The 18090-nt window shown below is 44.9% G+C and overlaps 1 protein-coding gene across 6 annotated transcripts in view; it reads right to left on the bottom strand.

Moving 5' to 3' along the window:
• The window catches only part of Osbpl1a (oxysterol binding protein like 1A), a 182704-nt gene that overhangs the window by 5344 nt on the left and 159270 nt on the right, over window positions 1–18090 (bottom strand). For all 6 annotated transcript variants that reach the window (XM_003474108.5, XM_013157121.3, XM_063231830.1 and 3 more), the window contains 8 exons: window positions 9286–9420; window positions 7717–7814; window positions 6759–6941; window positions 4813–4920; window positions 4027–4116; window positions 3558–3684; window positions 974–1090; window positions 246–369 (listed from right to left, as the gene is read on the bottom strand). In XM_003474108.5, coding sequence (XP_003474156.1) covers window positions 246–369; window positions 974–1090; window positions 3558–3684; window positions 4027–4116; window positions 4813–4920; window positions 6759–6941; window positions 7717–7814; window positions 9286–9420 — 982 coding nt within the window. The remainder of the gene's footprint in view (window positions 1–245; window positions 370–973; window positions 1091–3557; window positions 3685–4026; window positions 4117–4812; window positions 4921–6758; window positions 6942–7716; window positions 7815–9285; window positions 9421–18090) is intronic.

Here is an 18090-nt window from a genome sequence, read left to right as displayed (position 1 = left end):
GAGATGCTAAATTGCGTGCCAAGGTAAGACACGCCCCGGGGGATGCAGTATATTAAGTTACCAAGGGAGTAACACTGAAGCAGCGACTCTGAGTTAATCAAGTCTACTAAGATAAAAGTTGCTCAACTTGAATGTAACAATGTCTGAGGGAGCCTGAAAGAAGCCTGTACCCAATGAAACTAAGTCACCAGGACTGAGACAGCCAGCAGCCACAAAGAATCCGCAGCAGGACAGCCACTCCTTACCGATTTCTCCATTCTCCATGGCCCGGATATCGGGCCGCAACCTGCAGTCAGTCTTGGGGATCACACTCTCCATTTCCTTGTCCACTTCATTCAGGACCATGGCAAAGCTGGTGAAATTATACATCTGAAAGCAGCAAAGCGGTCACATTGACATGACACAACCCAACAGCCCCAGGAGAGGCCGTCTCCGGTGACAGCGATCCTGCTGGTCATCGGTCGTGCATGTCAGATCACATGTCTAAACGGTTCCATCCCAATCCAAGCCACCTGCTGGTACTCATGTCCCAGCAGTCTTAATGTGGACCTTGCAGAATATGTAGCCTCTGTTAACTAAGGGGAACCATAAACAAAATCAACATCTCTCTTTCTGCACTGAATCCTTTCTGGGTATGGAGGTTTATACTGTTGAGGTGGCCTCTGCTTGTTGAACATGTTGCTGCCAGCTTGATCTATTGGTGGCACATGCATGACTGTCCCATCAATGAGTGGCTTGTGCAGCCATGCATGTAGCCAGGGTTAGTCTTATCCCCAACTGATGACCAGAGAAGCCATCAGCACATCCTCTGGTTTGACCCCAGAATGAATGGTGCCACAAACGTGTGGAGCCTCTGGGCACGGAGGGGAAGCCCAGGAGGTCAGCAGGGGACAACAGATGACAACCTGTGACAACCTATCTACAGCCCGGTGCTGCCTGGCAAAGGGTACGGTTCTGAGCAAGCTGGGCTCACCTGGGCAGAGTTGGGCGGCCGTGGGGCTATTCGCCACAGGAGGACGCTGCCTGGGATGACGAACACGCTCTCCGAGTCCGGCATGGGCATTTCATCAGACTCCTCCGACGTGCTCACCTGCAAGGGGGCCAGGTAGACAGAGTTCAACGAAAGCTTTTAAAGTACATGTGTGCTCTTAGAAATAAAATAGCCTCACTTTATTGTACCCCATGAGAAAACTAGGTGTGTGAGGGCAGAAACTGTGCCTCCTTTTTTTCTGCTGGAAGTACTATTTTCTTTTGGTCTGAGGCTTGGCAGAGGGTTCCCTGATGGGTGCAGGGAGCGGCTCAAGCCAAAGCCCCACTCCCCAGGGACAGAGAGGCACTTGGAGGGCTCCTGCTCATGCTCTAGGGCCAGCCAGGCCTGGGGTCACCCCCACTCCTGCCACACCACACCTGTTCTCTAGAAAGTCACAGAGACTGGGCCTGTGCTGGCAGAGCCCAGAACATGACAGTCCAAGAAGAGCTGGTCCAAGGTTTCACCCACTCCTCCTGAAAAGGGTGCTGCGGGTTCCGGAAGAGGGCACAGATGATCTCCTGTCTGGGGCTCTAGCACTTCTCTGGCCTGTGCCTTTCAGAGCCACCCCATCACAGTCAAACCCAAAGCAGAGGGGGCAGGTGCAGGAGGCTGGCAGGCCCAACCTCTGATGTGTGTGGGGGCAACCAGAAGCCAACCACAAAATCCAGGCAAGGATGCAGGCAAGAAGCCCCTGAGGGCTGTGAGTGGAGGTGACCAAAGAGAGGGTGCCCCCGGGGCGGGGCTGCTGGTCCACTGTTACCATCATTATCCTTTTTTTTTTTTTTTTAACTATTCTTTGTTCTTAAAGCTTCTGCTTTTTAAAGACAGGCTGCACTCTGGAGACCCTCAGCTAAACTCATCAGTGATGGGGCACCAGGAAGGATCAAAGGTGACAAGAGGAAAATCTAGATAGCAGTCAGAAAGTGGAGCTCCCTTCCCTGCGCTCCCCATGGCAGGGCTCTGCTGGGCCTTTTCATACTGGGACTCTGGGTAACAGGGGAGCTCCACTGCTGTGCTGGCTTTGAGGTGGGGAGGAGGGTGACAACATTCCAGCATCACAAGTAAACAGTCAACCAACCACCTGGTTGAAATGTCAATCTGCTTCAGTTTTGAGCATCTGCGAGGAGGGTAACACTTCCTGTGCCTGCGGGCAAGCTCAGGAACCTTGAAAACGCAGGTGGGAAGGAGAGGTGCCAGACAAGGAAGCATGTTTGAGGGGAAGGCTGCTTTTCTACAAAGACTGACCAGACCCTTGGGGGACACACAAGGGATATTCGCTGGGCTTTTGACAATGCCCTTTGTGTCCCCATTCTGTAAAGGAGGGCTGGATGACAAGTGTGCTGCTGAGGCTGTCTTAGGCAGGCTGACTTCCCTTGGCAGGACTGCAGCCACAGAATGTGCTACTGACTTCCTGACAGCTGCAGAGAACCTGCTGCACACCTCACCGAATAAGGCAAAAGCATGCAGGGCCAGGGCCGTCAGGAGGAAAGTGGGACTGTACACACCGCTGAAGGAAACACAGCAAGCAAGTCCGGCCACTTAATGGAAGATCGCTTTGCCTTGGGAACTCAGCTCCATTTTACAAAGAAATATAACTAATATAACTTCCACCTTTGGGGGAAAATGAGGACTTCTAAAGCTTTTTGTATGCACCAGCAGCAGGAAGAGGCCTGGAGCCTTCGATCTGGGGACTGCAGTGAGAATAGGGACCCGCATTTTCAATGAGTTGCCAGGGATGTTGCACCAGCAGAAAGGACTCTTAATCTTGCCCCAGGTGAAGACACTTATGAGCCTTTTTCACCTGTTAACAAACAGGTCCTGTTATGATCCTTGTTTTATACTGAAAGTCCTGAGACTGAGATGAGAATCTGCCCCAAGCCAGCAGTACCCAGAAATGGCAGCACAGGATTCTAACCCAAGCTTGGGCTCTGACCCTTTTCCTGGTTTATGGAGAGGACTCGGTCCTTAAACAAGGGCCTCTTGTCCAAACTGCTGCGCCCCTGTGAGCTCTCAGCGGCTCTGCACAGACAGAAGGGATGAGGTCTGCTGAGAGTAACAGCTGGCCGGGGAAGTGGAGAGTCCCAGGGGCACTGACTGTCCCGCAAGAAGAGCGCTTATTAAACAGAGAGAGGCCCAGCAATGGCGCTGTGGCTGACTGGCCCTAACTGCTGTGATTCAGCACTAGGGAATCAACAAGACAGAGTTGTGTGAAAATCCAAGACTTGATCCTGGAAGACACTTTACCTGTTCAAACACAACGGTGAACCCCAACTTTCTGCAGCTATGTGAGCTATATCCAAGCCACAGAGAATTGCTACTGTATCACAAAAGTAGCATATGGCCACTTCTGGTGTGGGATCATGACAAACCTTTGCAACTAAGTCACTCATTTGCTCATTGAAAAAAGCAAGAAGAATTATGGGCATTAGCCACACTAACAAAGGGATGTCCATCAGCACTGCAGCACTGGGTTAGCATAAGCCCAAGGCTCCGGTCACTCCCGGACACCACATTGCAGCACGTTCACCTGTTTGCTGTTCTTCTTCTCTTCAGTGTTTTTCTTGTCGTTCTTTTTGTAAGCCTCAAAAGTGGCAGGGTCAACACTGTACAGACACTCGGTCCACTTCCCGTACAGTGCGCAGAGCTTCTTTTTGCTGTCAAGAGAGATTAATGTTTAGTCAACAAATAAACCAGGGTCCTCAATGTTAGTATCAAGATTTTTGGGAATCAAATTCTTTTTTTGTTTGTTTGGTTTTTTTGTCTTTTTCCTTTTTATCGGTACCGGGGATCGAACTCACGACTGCCTGCTTGCAAGGCAGGTGCTTATGCCGCTGAGCTAAATCTCCAGCCCCATGAATCAAATTCTTAAGAAAGAGACATTTTCCTGTAGGAGACTTTTCTGTTAGGATACTAGTTTCCTAGTTTATGGTAGCAGGTTTTAGTGTTGACATCTTAGGAACACCTATTCTATTCAACATATAAAAAAGAAACCTTACCTTTTGTCTTGAATGTAGCCTTCGACTTTGTGTAATTCCTTACCAAAAAGGCCACATGGCTTAAAATTCAACACGCATTTGTCCCCAGTCCTGTGAAGGAAACAGCAAGTTCAGGTTACCATTCAGCGCTACAGAAGCAGTAGAGAACGCAGAGTATCTGTGATAACCTTTCTGGGGCAGCTGCTGTTTACTGATTCTCTGTACATTCTTATCAATCAGTAACACCCCAAGGAAAAGTGCACGAGGTTTGTAATGAATGAGCAACTTGCCTAAATTCCCAAGGCAGGATTAGAACGTGACAGCTTTCATTCTCCCTTACCAAGTGCATAGGTAAAACGTCACCCTATGTCCTCCACATCAGTAACACAAAGGAAACAGTATCTGGAAAATGAGCTCAGTTTGGAATAAAATCCTCAGAGCCTGGGGAAGCTCAGCATTCACTCATCTTCCTTAATTAGAAATGTCAATGAATCCTATTCATTAAATGAATGGGCTTCTTAAGCACTCAGCAGTTAGACTACCCAATGTGTTGGGTTGGGGTTTGGTTTGGTTTTGTGTTGAGACACGGTGTTGCTAAGTTGTCCAGGTTAGCTCAAATTTGTGATCCTCCTGCATCAGCCTGCTGAGGAGCTAGGTTTGCATGCATGAACCACCACATCTGACCTATTGCCTGATCCTTAAATTTTCAAAGGACTCTACTAAAGGGTTTTCTTTTTTGGTAATAAACTCACTGAAGATGTTTCATGAAAACTGATGTGACAGATTAAACACTCAAAAGTGCCTTACTTGTGGTTTGTGATTTCCACATTGCCATATTGCTCAATCCAGAGTTTACCCACGATGATATTGTGCACACAGCAGGTAGGATTTGTCCACGTATATGCTTCATTGTGTCTATTAAAACACACACACAAAAGCAGAGAAACAAGTGACAGGTGTTATTTCTTTTTGAAAAGTGCATTTGCTTCAAATACTTCAGACTAATCAATCAGGCTCCTCTGATGGTCTAAAATAGACATCAACTTCTTATGTTTTTTTCTTTTTAAATGGAGTGTTGTTATGCTGCCCAGGCTGATTTCAAACTCCAGCGCTCTGGTGAGCCTCCTGCCTCAGTCTTCCAAAGTAGCTGGGGCTACAGGTACATGCCAGTATACCTGGGTTATTCTTATTTTAAAAGAAAACAAAAACTTGAAAAATAATTCTATACTTCCACTAAATTCTAAATAAGCTATACACAGGTTGAGTATCCCTAATCTGAAAATCTGAAATCTAAAACTTGAAGACCAACATGATGCTCAAAAAAATTTAGATTTTGGAACATTACATATTTTGGACTTTAGGGATGTTGAACTGATAAAGTCTATGTAAATATATATTGTCAAACCCAAGAAACTCCAAAATCTGAAATACCTGTGATCTGAAGCATTCCAGGTAAGGGATATTTGACCTATTTGTAATCATTTCTAAGCATTCAAAAATAACATATAAAAAGTCAATTTAAATGTTCTATGAGTTTTAATACATGTATGGATCTGTGTAATCACAATACAGAACAACTCCATCACCTGCCAAAGATTTGCTAATGCTCTCCAGGTAGTCAAAGCCTCATTCATTCCTAATCTCTGGATTCTTAATTTATCCCTAAGTGTTAACTAGTTGATCTGTTTTGCAATGTCACAATGTCACCTTCTCCAGAATGTGAAGTACAAAGGATGTACAGTATGTAAGCTTCTGAGGTTAATTTATGTGATACATGTTCTTCTATATAACAATACTTCATTCTGGGCGGTGTGTCACACCTGCCTTGGGGCAAGAGTGAGAGTGAGAGAGAAGGGGCTGGGGATTTAGCTCAGCGGCATAAGCACCTGCCTTGCAAGCAGGCGGTCATGAGTTCAATCCCCGATACCGGTAAAAAGAGAAAAAGAAAAAAAAAATTAAAAAAAAGAGTGAGAGAGAAGACAGAGTTCCCCTGCTCTCTCTACGCCTTCCCACACCTGCAGATCAGAAAGGGTGGGGCTCTGTCTGCTCCACTTCTAGTTCTGGGACTTCTTGTTCTAACGCTAAACCAGAGAAAGAGGAGGAAAAAGAGAAGGTAGGAATCTCTGCTGACTTGGGTCGTCTTCAGATTTGATCTCTCTCCCCAGTCTGCCCGCCTTTCTTCACTGTCCACAGTCCTAGGATTGTGGTTTGTTTGCTGTCTGTCTGTCTGTCTGTCTGTCTAGGGTTTCTAGCTGGACTCAATGGGAAGGAGAATGCAAGACTCATCTGGCAGAAGAGGAGAACTCCTAACTTACCCACTTCTAACACATGCAGCACATATTTCTCAAGGTGAATTCATTTCAAAAAAATAAAATACTGGTAGCATGACACACAGGAGCCTCTATGCAGTTAATGATTAACTCTACCTATCTTAAAGTAGATCTAAACACCAGGCTCAAACATCAGAATCAACTCTCTTTTTTGCAGTGCTAGAGGATGAACCCAGGCCTCTGTGCATGCTATGCAAGTGCTCTACCACTGAACCACATCCCCAGCCCACGGGAAACTTTACAGTGCTCAGATGAGCAGTGGCTGTGAGCTCGCATCTCAGGTTTTTTCAGAGGCAAATTTCCAACTGGGAAAAGGCTGCTGCTCTCAGGGTCTCCAACTCCTGAACAGTAAGGTCAGGTCATAAGACCTGAGCTCTGCGTGGAGGCAGCGTGAAAAGGGTGAATGGCTTGATCGTGACTTACTCAAGGAGCTCCAACGTGATGGTTCCTTTTGGTTCTGCTTCTACACTCTTCCCCCAGAACTTCAGTTTGGGGTAGATTGAGCCATGAAAGATGAAATCGTTGTTCAATCCTTCAGCGTGGAATGCACTGATGGGGGGGTGGTGGCTGACCTGCTCAGAGATGAGCCTGAATCCAAGGTCATCTCTTAAGATTTAAAAAAAAAAAAGAATCATAATTAACTCTACCACTAAATATTGCCATTTCACTTAAAAAGCAATTCAGATATTAAATAGGTTCGATGATGAAGTACATAATTCTTTATCATCATCTAATATATGAGAAATCATACAAATGCAACCTGGAAAATTAAATCAAGTGCTGTTACAATGGTAGCTGTTTGAGCATACTACAGAGCACTTTCATGGATTAAAGTGACTGACGCGAAATGGTAATATTAGCCATGCAGATAAAACTTATGCCTTCAATTAAGACAGAGAAATACAGTGTGTTTACTTTATAACATCTAGAGAGTGTGATTAAAACTTGTAAAAACAAGATAATGATACAGGGAAACTACAGTCAAATTCACCTAATTTTGTGTAAATAAGAAACACCTAGTGTGGGCAAACTGAGCTATCTTGAAGGTTCATCTATTGCCTTTAAGGCATTTATAATAGGCATGTATGTATTTATGCTATGTTAAAAAACCTTTGTCTTATGATCTGCATAAATACGAGGATAGTTAGTAATCTCATGGTCAGTGTAGTTACTTTTGATAATGGTACATTTTACGTCTCTTTCACAGTCTTTAAAGACACAGTCTTTAAAATCCTAAGTGTCACAGAAAGGCCCATCAGAACCACTCATTTGTTCCAGCCGTGCGGAACTGTCTGGTGGCATTCAGGACAAGTCCTCTCAGCGAGAGCTACCGAGCTACAGAAAGCACGCGAACGCCACCCCCGTGGGGGCGCAGGCTCACCGCACTAGCTCGTAGGTCTCCCCCAGCAGCGGGTTGAAGGGCTTCCCGGTCCGCTCCCACTGCGAGGCCACGGCGGACACAGCGAAGGCGGCCACGCACTGCGGGAGAGAGGGCGCGTGTTAAGAGAGCCCGGGTCTAGGGGCTGGGGATTTAGCTTAGCGGCATAAGCGCCTGCTTGCAAGCAGGCAGTCGTGAGTTTGATCCCTGATACCGATAAAAACGAAAAAGACAAAAAAAAAAAACAAAAAAACAACAACAACAACAACAAAAAAGTGAGAGCCCGGGACTGGGTGGAGGCTGACTGCGGTATTCTGAGCAGTTTCATTTGTTCAGTAAAACGGGCTCCAGAAGTGACACAGAGCCCTGGGTATTTGTAAGGGAAAGCACCAAGTCTCTTCCCACAGTGTCACACACACAAGGGTTTTGTAACATCTCAAACCAAGTTACTTTTAATACGCTTGAACTTTTTTTAAAAGGCCACAGCCCCTCAGTATCTGAGGGGAATGAGCTCTTACACCACCCTTGGGGGCCAAACTCTGAGGTGCTGAAGCCTCATAAAATGCTGTAGTATCTGTATGCAGCCCCCACAACCCTCTCATGTGCACTAAATCCTCTCTGGGTTTTAATACCTAATACAATATAGACAGTTATCTTATGTTCATACTCTGAGCAGATGCCATTTTTCCTCAAGTACTGTGCATTCAAGCTTGGTTTAATCTGTGGAACCCAGATTGGTTTAATCTGTAGACCGCCAACAGTGCATCTCATTTCCTGGGGGTGTGGGGGGGACTCGACAATTAATTGGTGTAAAAGCCACTGAAGTTAGGAAAAGTTGATTTATATACACAAAAGAGCAGAAAGATTCAGGTTAGAACGCTACTGCTGTGTGTGAAAGCGAATAATGTGTCCACTATACTCTGCCTGTCTCGTCCACCCGTGTGTATCACATAATCATTTCTATTCAAAAGAAATTTTGGAAGTTCAAGTCCTTGCTGCCTTGCTTGCACACACTGGTACGGGTACAGGCACACGTAAGCACAAACACGCATGTGTGTGTATTCACTCCTTCCTAGAAACTCCTTGAGGTCGAGGCATGGAGGGATGATGGATGGATGGCAGGGAATGGAAGAAAGAAGAGCTCAGGATGCCACAGGCATGTTACCAGTTCCCAGGATGAATGAACTTTGTATACTGCAAACCTATACTAAAAGGGTGTGGGAAAAGAAGTTCTCAGAAAGCCTCACAGAAATAGACTTTGCCCTCTGCTGACACAATGCTGCGTCTGCAAAGACAGCAGAAGTAGCTCGCAATACCCAGGCGTGGTGTGACCACCTTCTGCGTCTCCTGAAACTCCCACTGGCCTGTCACTGTGGTAACGTTCTGTGGGGCAGGGGGACGGACACAGGGGTCCTCCACACATGCTGATTAAGCGATAAGCACATCTCCCCCTCTCACACGGGACTTTGTCCTAGTTCTGTGTTCATCTGGGCGCGACTTGGGGGAAAGGGTGGGAGACAAGCCTCGAAGAAACACATTTAACTTTTTCCCAGTGCACGCTTGATAACATACCTGCATCCTTTCCACGGGGTCAGAAAACGAACTGGCCTTGTGGATGAGGTAAGTGTGCTCCATATATTCAGTGAGTCGTTGCAGGAAGCTCAGAGGCTCATTAAATATAACTGGCATTGTGATCTTGGAGAGTTCCTATTCAACAAGAAAACTGAACTGTTACAGCCAATGTACACAGCAGGATCACCTCTGCTCTCTTTACATAACAAATTGCTACAAAGGAAGTTACAGAAAGTTGTAGCCTGTAAAATTTAATCAACGTAAGTTTGATTTCACAAATCTTTCCAGGCACCTAAAAATAGGCAGTACATTCTTTTAGAGCTTGATGGAAAAATAAAGACCATTCTCCTTGGCTTCACGGACAGTGCAAGCTCGTAATGAGCACAAAACTACTGTTAAGTCTGCTTCCATCAGAATTAAGAAATGGGATATAAAAGTGATGGGAACACAGAAAGCAAAAATCTTCATACTAGAGTTTAAACAACTGATGGAGGTGAGGCTAAGATGCAGGTCCAGTGACTTGATTTCCTATATAAACGAAGTGAAAGCGAATTCAGTGTAAATGTTGGTTTCCCATTCGGAAACCGCCAGACTAACCTCTAATGCACAACTGTCCCCTTTACCCAACAATGTATTTTCTTTGAGCCTTTCAAAGGATGTCTCACCAAGCCCTCTCCCATGTCTTGCAGGAGTGCCACACTGTTTGAAGTCTGCATCAAAATTTCAAGTGCTAGCTTGTGCCTAAAGTTCATCTTTTAAGACTGGCTAAGGACCAACCACATATGCCAATTTTGTGGGTAATTTTCCAAACAAAACTTGAGACTGATTTTAGCTGACAGCGCTGAGATTTTCCTGAGCCTATCTCTCTAGTAGCAAGTGAAGATGAGAGTACTTTTGCATTTATTGAATGGTTTTAAACTTTGTCTCTAAGGATGGTACTATCTCAGCCCTCTCAACACTGTTAAATGACTGGCAGGGCTCTCTGGCAATCTTTCAACTCTGTTCACTACGTGCTACTAGCAAGAAAGACCAGCCTGAGATCTGCTCCAACACACAGGACAAGTTTACCTTTTTCTCTGGACTATTCTGATGGGATTCTCACATGCATACCTCTGGGACCCTGCTCTCTCACGAGTCCCCTGTCAGCTGCCTGGTCCTGAGGTGCTATCCAGGCTGAATGCCGCAGGGCTCTTCTGGCGCTCTCCCCCAGGCTGATTCTGACCCATCTGCATGATTAAAAACAACGTGACCTTCCCCACATTGTAACTGGGTGCACTTGAATAAATAAGCTCACTTGTTACTATAAAACACTAAGAACACAGGCAGACAGGTGGCAGCTCAACCTAATCAAAAGAAATAGTTGACCTACTGGGGAGTCATGGAGAACTATTAGAATGGAAGCTCACTTATGTGCATCCCAAGATGCCATTAACCCTGAGATTTACTACGGGCACAAGTCAAGACATAACTTGTTTGAAACGACCCAGAATCCTTTTTATCTACTTAAAAAATACACTTTTCTTTAAAAAAAAAAAAAACAAATAGAGGAATATAAACTCTTAGTGTAATAAAAATGTTTCTTCATTTCCTTCAACTACTCCTGTCCCGGAGGCAAAGAACCAGCGAGAGTTTAGGACACACGCCAGTGTTGTACACTTCTGCACAGGTGCGTATGTGGTGGAGGGGAGAGAAATTTTCCTTCCGTGTTTGGACACACACAGGCAAGACACATACGCTTAGCATATGGACTTTTTTTACTTCCCAGGTAGTGTAATGCTAAGACCATTTAACCTCCCTGCTTGTACTGCTGGCTCCGTCAATTATCAGCTAGAGAACTTTGCCCAGTTTAACGGTGCCAGTTTCTTTATCAGTAAGGCAAAACTAATAGCTACCTACCACGAAGCACTGTTACAAGACTGATGCTGGCAAAAACACTTAAAATAGGTTCTGGAATATAAGGAAACGCTATATAAATCTGTTACATTTAAGACAAAGCCTATACCTGGACATATCATGCACTATTTAATAACATCTCTTTAGAGCACAGGCAGCTATGGTTTTAGAGTGAGTTTCTCTAGGAGGAATTTCTGAGTCAAAAGCATAGTTGGATAACAGTTTTACAAACATAACCTACAGTAAACATGTCCTGAAAAGGCTTTTCTAATTTATATTCTCCCATGTAGCATAAGTCTGATCTTTTAACATCAAAGCTAACAGAGGGATGCTCCTTCCAGTCCATTAAGCTATCCACACTCATTAATCAGGTCCATAAACAAACAAGCACTGTGCGCCAGGCTCTGTCCCAGTCAGGGGATGAGAGGCTCCTCTACAGCCCGCCCCGACCTGGAATGCCCTGGCCTTTCCTGCAACTCCTCTGCACCCAGATTTCCAGGCCAGGCCGAGCCTCTGTTCCTGACCATGTTTCCAGCACTCTCCGTGCGCCTGTTCCCGCCAGCTCCTGATACACATGCACACTGCTTGCAACTCAGAATCTGATCATGCAATAGATCGTATCACCCAGTGCGACGTCACAGGCACTGAAAGCACGTGATCTTGCTAACTGCAGTATAACATAATTGCTAAAGGAAAAGGACATCCTCTGGCTGCATCTTCAGTCACCTCAAGAAGAGAGGCCCCCGTGTGGGTCCACCTGTTCCCAACGTACCTAGGGACCCCAACATTCCTGAGTTCATTCCTTTCAGTCAGTTGTCACATAGTGCCGCTCTTACCCTGTCACGTTCCCTGGACTACCAGCTCCCCAAAGATGCAACATCTGTTTAATGACGCACAATCGTTAATGCGGTGGAATGCCGAGTGAAAAGTAGGTCACCTTTGGAGTGTTATTCAGCACTAAAAAGAAACAAGCAATAAGCCCAGGAAGAGACATGGGAGGAACTTTAATGTGTGTTACGAAGTGAGAGAACCTGATTTGAAAAGGCTACACACCGTGCAATTGTGGAAAAGTCAAAACAACAGAGAAAGTGAAACATCTGTGAACACAGCTGCTGTGGGGAACAGGGAGGAACACGGAAACACATGGGGACCTTTCAAGCAGTGAGACTCCACTAGAGCGGTGGGCACGTGTCACTGTGCCGGCAGACCACTGAGTGTGCCTCTCCTTGCACCAGTCTAACCAGGGACAGCGACAGTCTGGAGCCGGGCCCCTGTGGGAACTCAGGGACCGCACGGAAACTCTCTGTACTCCCCATGGTGCTCTGATCCTAAAACTGCTCTAAGAAAACAAAGTCTTAAAAAATAAAGTGAAATCTGAAAGACTAATTTTGATCAATCGTACTTGAAGAAATGCTTTAATTTTATGATAGAAAACATCATACTATCACTGGCACATGAAAAGAGAGTGTACAACCCCCAAAAGTACACTCCTTTAAGCATTGTAGAAAATGTTAGGCAGGTGACTAATAAAACTATCATTTTACATTTGCACTGTTTTGGTATGCTGGTTAAGACTTGAAAATTCATGTAATATTTTTCTCATTCTAAACTGTTGGAGACCACTATGAAGCAGCTCTGACCAGGATTTAAATTTTACTAATTGACTTTCTAAGTTTATCTGTGAGTATGTCCTAGGCCTAGGCCCCTTGCCTGGCAAAGGGAGCTAATTCATAGTAAGTGAACCACCGGTCCTGGCTGAGGCCTGTAGTGGCCTGTGAGGCCAGAGATACTTCAAAAGGCACGATAAGGCCACAGCTGTGGGCACTTGGCTCCAACCCCAATTACCAAGACAGAGACTGCAGCTGCAGATATTACTCCTTCAGTCTCACTTCTACATGTCTTCGTGATAAGACAGTGCTACTGAATTGACCTGATTCACCACTGGAGACGTCCTTGAAGGACTCCCAAGGTCCTGCCTGCTGCCTGCGCTTTCCTCAGTTTCTCCGCCTTTTGTCCTTGGACCTAATATAAGTGGACTGATCCAGAGAATCCTTTGTCTTTACCCTCAGAGTCTGAGCTCAGCTAAAAGGTTTTGACCCTCCTGGAGCCCTAAAAAAAAAAAATCATACAATTTGTCTCTTTTTTTATTTAACCTCCGCCGTACACTCCTTTGGGAGATCAGGGATCTGGGTCAGGACCTGATACTAAACAAACTTTCAAACTTTTAAAAAAAAAAAGCTCTACTATAAAGCATTATGTTCCAGAAGCAACATACTCCAGTGGTTAGATGTATGCTTTAAAAAACAGAATTGTTTTATAAGACAGGAACCCCCAAAAAGTTAATAGTGGTTATCTTTAAAGGTTGACAACAGAAAGGTCCTTAATTATCTTAGGTTTTCTCTATTTTCCAAGTTTTTTGAAATGATCATCTGCTTTTCAAATCAAGATGAGAGCAGAGATATTAAACACTTACCAGTCCAATGACTGAAATGCAGGATGACCCAAAATTGCATATTTTTTCTTTTTTATAAGAAAATAGGAAATATAAAAATGACAATTTTATTCAATGACAAATTTATTCAATACAAGAGCTGACTGGTTGAAATGACAGCTGCCTGAGCAATGCTCGGGACACTCAGTATCAAACAAATGTGCTGTCCAAGTGATGCTGGGGGGAACTGTCACGGGCTTAGAACCCATCCAGTTCAGGCTGCCCAAGAAAATCAAAGTGCAGCTAATAACTGCCCCATGCTACAGAGGCCTGAGCGGGTACCCATGGGCACTTCCGGTCATCACCGCAAACAGGAAAACCAGGGTCAGTGACATGATGGGAGAGAGGATGAGCAAATGCACTCTGATCAGTGCAGTGCTAAATTCAGAGCCAGAAGGATACTGGAGTTGATCAAATGGGACCTGAACCGAGGAAACTGGGCAGCGAGGCTGAGTGTGGGTTCTGCAGGAAGAGCACTACGTATGGGTGGCAGGGATGGCAGCAGTCAGCGCAGAGCACGTAAAGCCGCCAAGCTGCATACTTGGAATGATTAGGATGGTAAACTCTGTGTGTGTCCTGCTGTAACTGAAAAGCAAGGGAAAAAATGTACTCTGAAATCCAACTCTCCGCAGTTACTATCTGTAACTTGAGTGGCCAGGGGCAAAACTCTAACCTTTCCCCCAAAATGGGTTATACTCTTTGAACACCTTAAATGGCTTGTCAAGATTAGATTAAGCAGTAAGACACTTAGAACGGTGCCCTTTGTATGCCAAGAGACCAATAAATGCCAGCTGTTATCATTATGATAGTGATGATAACAGATCTAAGAGTGCCGCGCACTCCAAGGTTGCATGGAAACACGGAGGCAGCCCAGGCCGGGACACCCTGCCCTGCCCCTGCTGCAGGCAGTGGGCGATGACTCAGACAGCAGCGTGGCTACGAGCTCTGAGCTTCGAAGGGGACAGTGAGGGAAAGGGCAAGTCAGCCTGGTGGAATCCAGGGCCAGAACTGCCGGGGTGACTGACCAGAGCATGGTGACGGGGCGACCCGTGTACAGTATAGATCACACCATTTCCTGCTGGGCTCTCTTCCTGTTTTGTACATTTTACTATGTTGTTCTCAAGATTTATCTTAAAGGAATTTATCATATTAATTTATTAAAGAATGAAGAATAACTTTACCTGTTTGGTTCTGGAAAATGCTCTCAGGAGACTTCCTGAGTGATTCTGGCATTTATACCCTTCCCTGACCAAAGACGAGATCAGATAGGAGTGCTTCCACTGGAGGGGTCTTGCTTGGTTTTCTGAGGAATCCTGGCTTGGGAATTCATCTTTCACCTCTACAGCTATGCTGTGTATGCCATTTCCGGGCACTTCCATGGGAAAATAAAAGGCACAGCACTACCATGGCTGCTCAGCACTAGCTGCTGGGCCAGGCTTTGCACAAGTTAGAGATGATCAAAAAGATGGTGCAAATGTCAGTGTTTAAGGCATAAGGAACATGGCATAATCTACCAATTCAGTGGGTACATTCATTTTTTAATAATCTAAAAGGTCAGCTGGGCACTGTAGATATGCCTGTGACTTCAGCACTTGGGAGGCTGAGGCAGGAGGATTGTTGTGAGCTGAAGACCAGCCTGAGCTACCAAGTTGTGAGCTCGAGGCCAGCCTGAAATGCATAGTGAGATCCTGTCTCAAAAAGATCACAAAAAAAAAAACACAAAAAAACAAAAAAACTAGAAGCTCCTACAATTCTAAAAGGTTCACTGAATAAAATTGCACAAGGTCAAATAACAGACAGAATGAGGGAAAGAGAAAGGATGGAGAGATGTGTATGTGTGTAAACTCAGACCGCCATAAAAACACCCATGGACTTCTTAAACAGTCTAGCATGATGTTTTCAAACACAGAAAGTAACTTGTGGTTTTATTGCCTCTCTCCTCTGTAATTATTTACAAATAATCTTGATTTTTTTAATTGTTAAAATTTATAATTTTCTAAACAGAGAATGAAAAACTCAGTAATACAAACATACCACTGACAGTTATAATCCAATCAAATTTGGAATTCCATTCCAAAGATACTGTATACAACTAACTAGCCTGTGTGTATATTCCAGTAATAGGGGAAAAATAATGCACAATTCGAAGGTCAAGCTTCAGGAAGAAACATTAGCTAAAATACTTTTTATCACTGAGTTTCAGTCAGCTGGAAAAATTAAATATTTATGCCAAGCAATTCTGCCTCATGACCCAGCTAAAAGTAAAGTTTAAATTTATCCATGCAAATTAACAGCAACCAACGATGAAACTGAAGAAACTCCTAATTGCAACTGCTCATCAGCTGAGAAACTGAGAAGAAAAACAGAGAGAAGGCTGCTTCTTCTCTTGAACACTGTATAAACAACCTAAAAGCAAGGCCATGTTTGAGCACAGCTGAAATGGAAAGTATTTTCTAAATGTACACTCTGCCATTCTAACATCCAAGTATGCAAATATTCCAGGGCTGAGTTATCAGAAGACAGTCAACTTAGGTGCTAGGCCAAGTCCGCCTCTGGCATCCAGGCAGCTGCTGGCAGGCAAGTGCCCGCTCAGGAGTGTGACCCATGCACCCAGTGCCACTGGGCTTCTAGGTTCTTCACTCACAGCCAGGGGGTAGGCAGTTTTCACTGTTCCCCTTCAGGGGCTGTGCCTTCTCTAAGACAAAGCAGGCACTGGTTCCTTCCTCAATGATGTCTTTACCTCCTGCAGCTATGAAGAATGTACAAGTTCAACTTTCTTATATTTATGGGTCTCAAAGGGTCAAGGTGTTTTTCCCACCGTGTGATTAACCCAACAAAACTAAGACACCTAGTGTCCAGTGGCTGACCACGGTGTAAGACGTTCTTGCCACTTGAATACCCTGAGCAGTTTGCAAAGAGCCTCTTCCCTAATGCCTCCTACTGGGGTTGCATCAGTAGTGCTGCCCAGTCCCACACTCCAATCCAGGGAGACATGATGCATGATGTGGGTATGACTGGAAGCCAACCAACTAGAAATGAAGAAATCAGGCTCGGGAAAGCAGCCTGTTTGTAGCCGGGCATGGTGGTACATTCCTGTAATCCCAGTACATGAGAGGCTGAGGCAGGAGGACTGTTGCAAGTTTAAGACCAGCCTGGGCTGCATAGTGAGCCTGAACTGTATAGTGAGACCCTGTCTCAAAAAGAAAAAAAAAAAAAAAAAAAAAAAAAGCAGCCTGTTTGTGTAACAATGGAACCTTATGTCCTATGGGCAGCTTAATACAATCAGTAGGAAAACAGAGACGGAAGACAAAGTTGTGAAGAAAAACAGTGGGCAAAAATAAAGCACTGGAGTGAGGGGCTCCGACTCCCGACACACAGCTCCTATGGCTGCTCTAAACACTGGCTGGCCCAGGGCTACACTGTCAGGGAGGTCCCATGCTGTGCCTGTATCCCGTGTTACTTACACACACATCTCCCATCATGCTGGATTATAGCATTATTGCCTGGAAATACAAAAACTTCCAGGGCACCAAATGAAGGGGGAAGGTTAGGAACATAGTTCAGTGTCAAACAGCGTCTCTTCCTCAAGGCAGTCCTGATTTGTCCTGCTCAATGCCAGGATTCCACAGCTCTCCTAGTCTGGCTGAGGGAAAGACTCAACGTTAGAATGGTCTCCCAGGCAGTGTTCCTGGGGTGGGACACTACAGCATGGCAGACCACTCTAGAGGGAGGCAGTGGAGACACCTCGCATCTTCCATCCTGTTTCTGAAGTCAGTATGTGTAACACAGCAGATCTGGCAAAGCGTCTGATCTTCCCAGCAATGTGTCTAACTAGTGTTTGAATCCAAGATCAGGACAGTTGTCATACTGACATACACTGCCATGCTTATCTGAAAATGGCATCACTCCACTTTGGACAGTCACTTTGAACTGGGGGTGGGTCTGAGTCTCTAGTTATGCACCAGACAGTCTGCATCCAGTGAATAAACCAAACTGGCAGTTTTCTGGGCAAATAGTGAGCTCAAGGTGTAATTAAAGTACTTTATAAACAACTATATTGTCATGTGTAAATATATTTTCTCCCTAGTATAAGAAACTAAAAGTATAATAAGATCCAAAAATCTTCAACAAATATTGTGAAAGGGTAAGAAACTGCTCAAAGGGGAAAAATAACTCGGCTAGGGAAAAGGAAAAGAGGAGGAAGGGAAAAGAAAAAAGATAAAGTGGTATATATGCACTTAAGATAGCTAAGATGATCGATCGTCCTGCTAATTCTATCAGTTCTTGGAACAAAACAGTTAACACTCATAGGATTAGATCAAGTTTGCATGTTTATATCTGGTAATATGAGTAACTCTTTTGAAGATAACTATGCAAAATAACAACTTCTGTTAAGTTCCTATCACCTTGTTTTGAAAGCC

The sequence above is a fragment of the Cavia porcellus genome, unplaced genomic scaffold (assembly GCF_034190915.1).
Source record: "Cavia porcellus strain 051 isolate PalLab524CR breed Dunkin Hartley unplaced genomic scaffold, mCavPor4.1 scaffold_20, whole genome shotgun sequence".
NCBI lineage: Eukaryota > Metazoa > Chordata > Mammalia > Rodentia > Caviidae > Cavia > Cavia porcellus.
The sequence above is the reverse complement of the archived record's forward strand: the minus strand, read 5'-3'. Positions and strand labels throughout refer to the sequence as shown.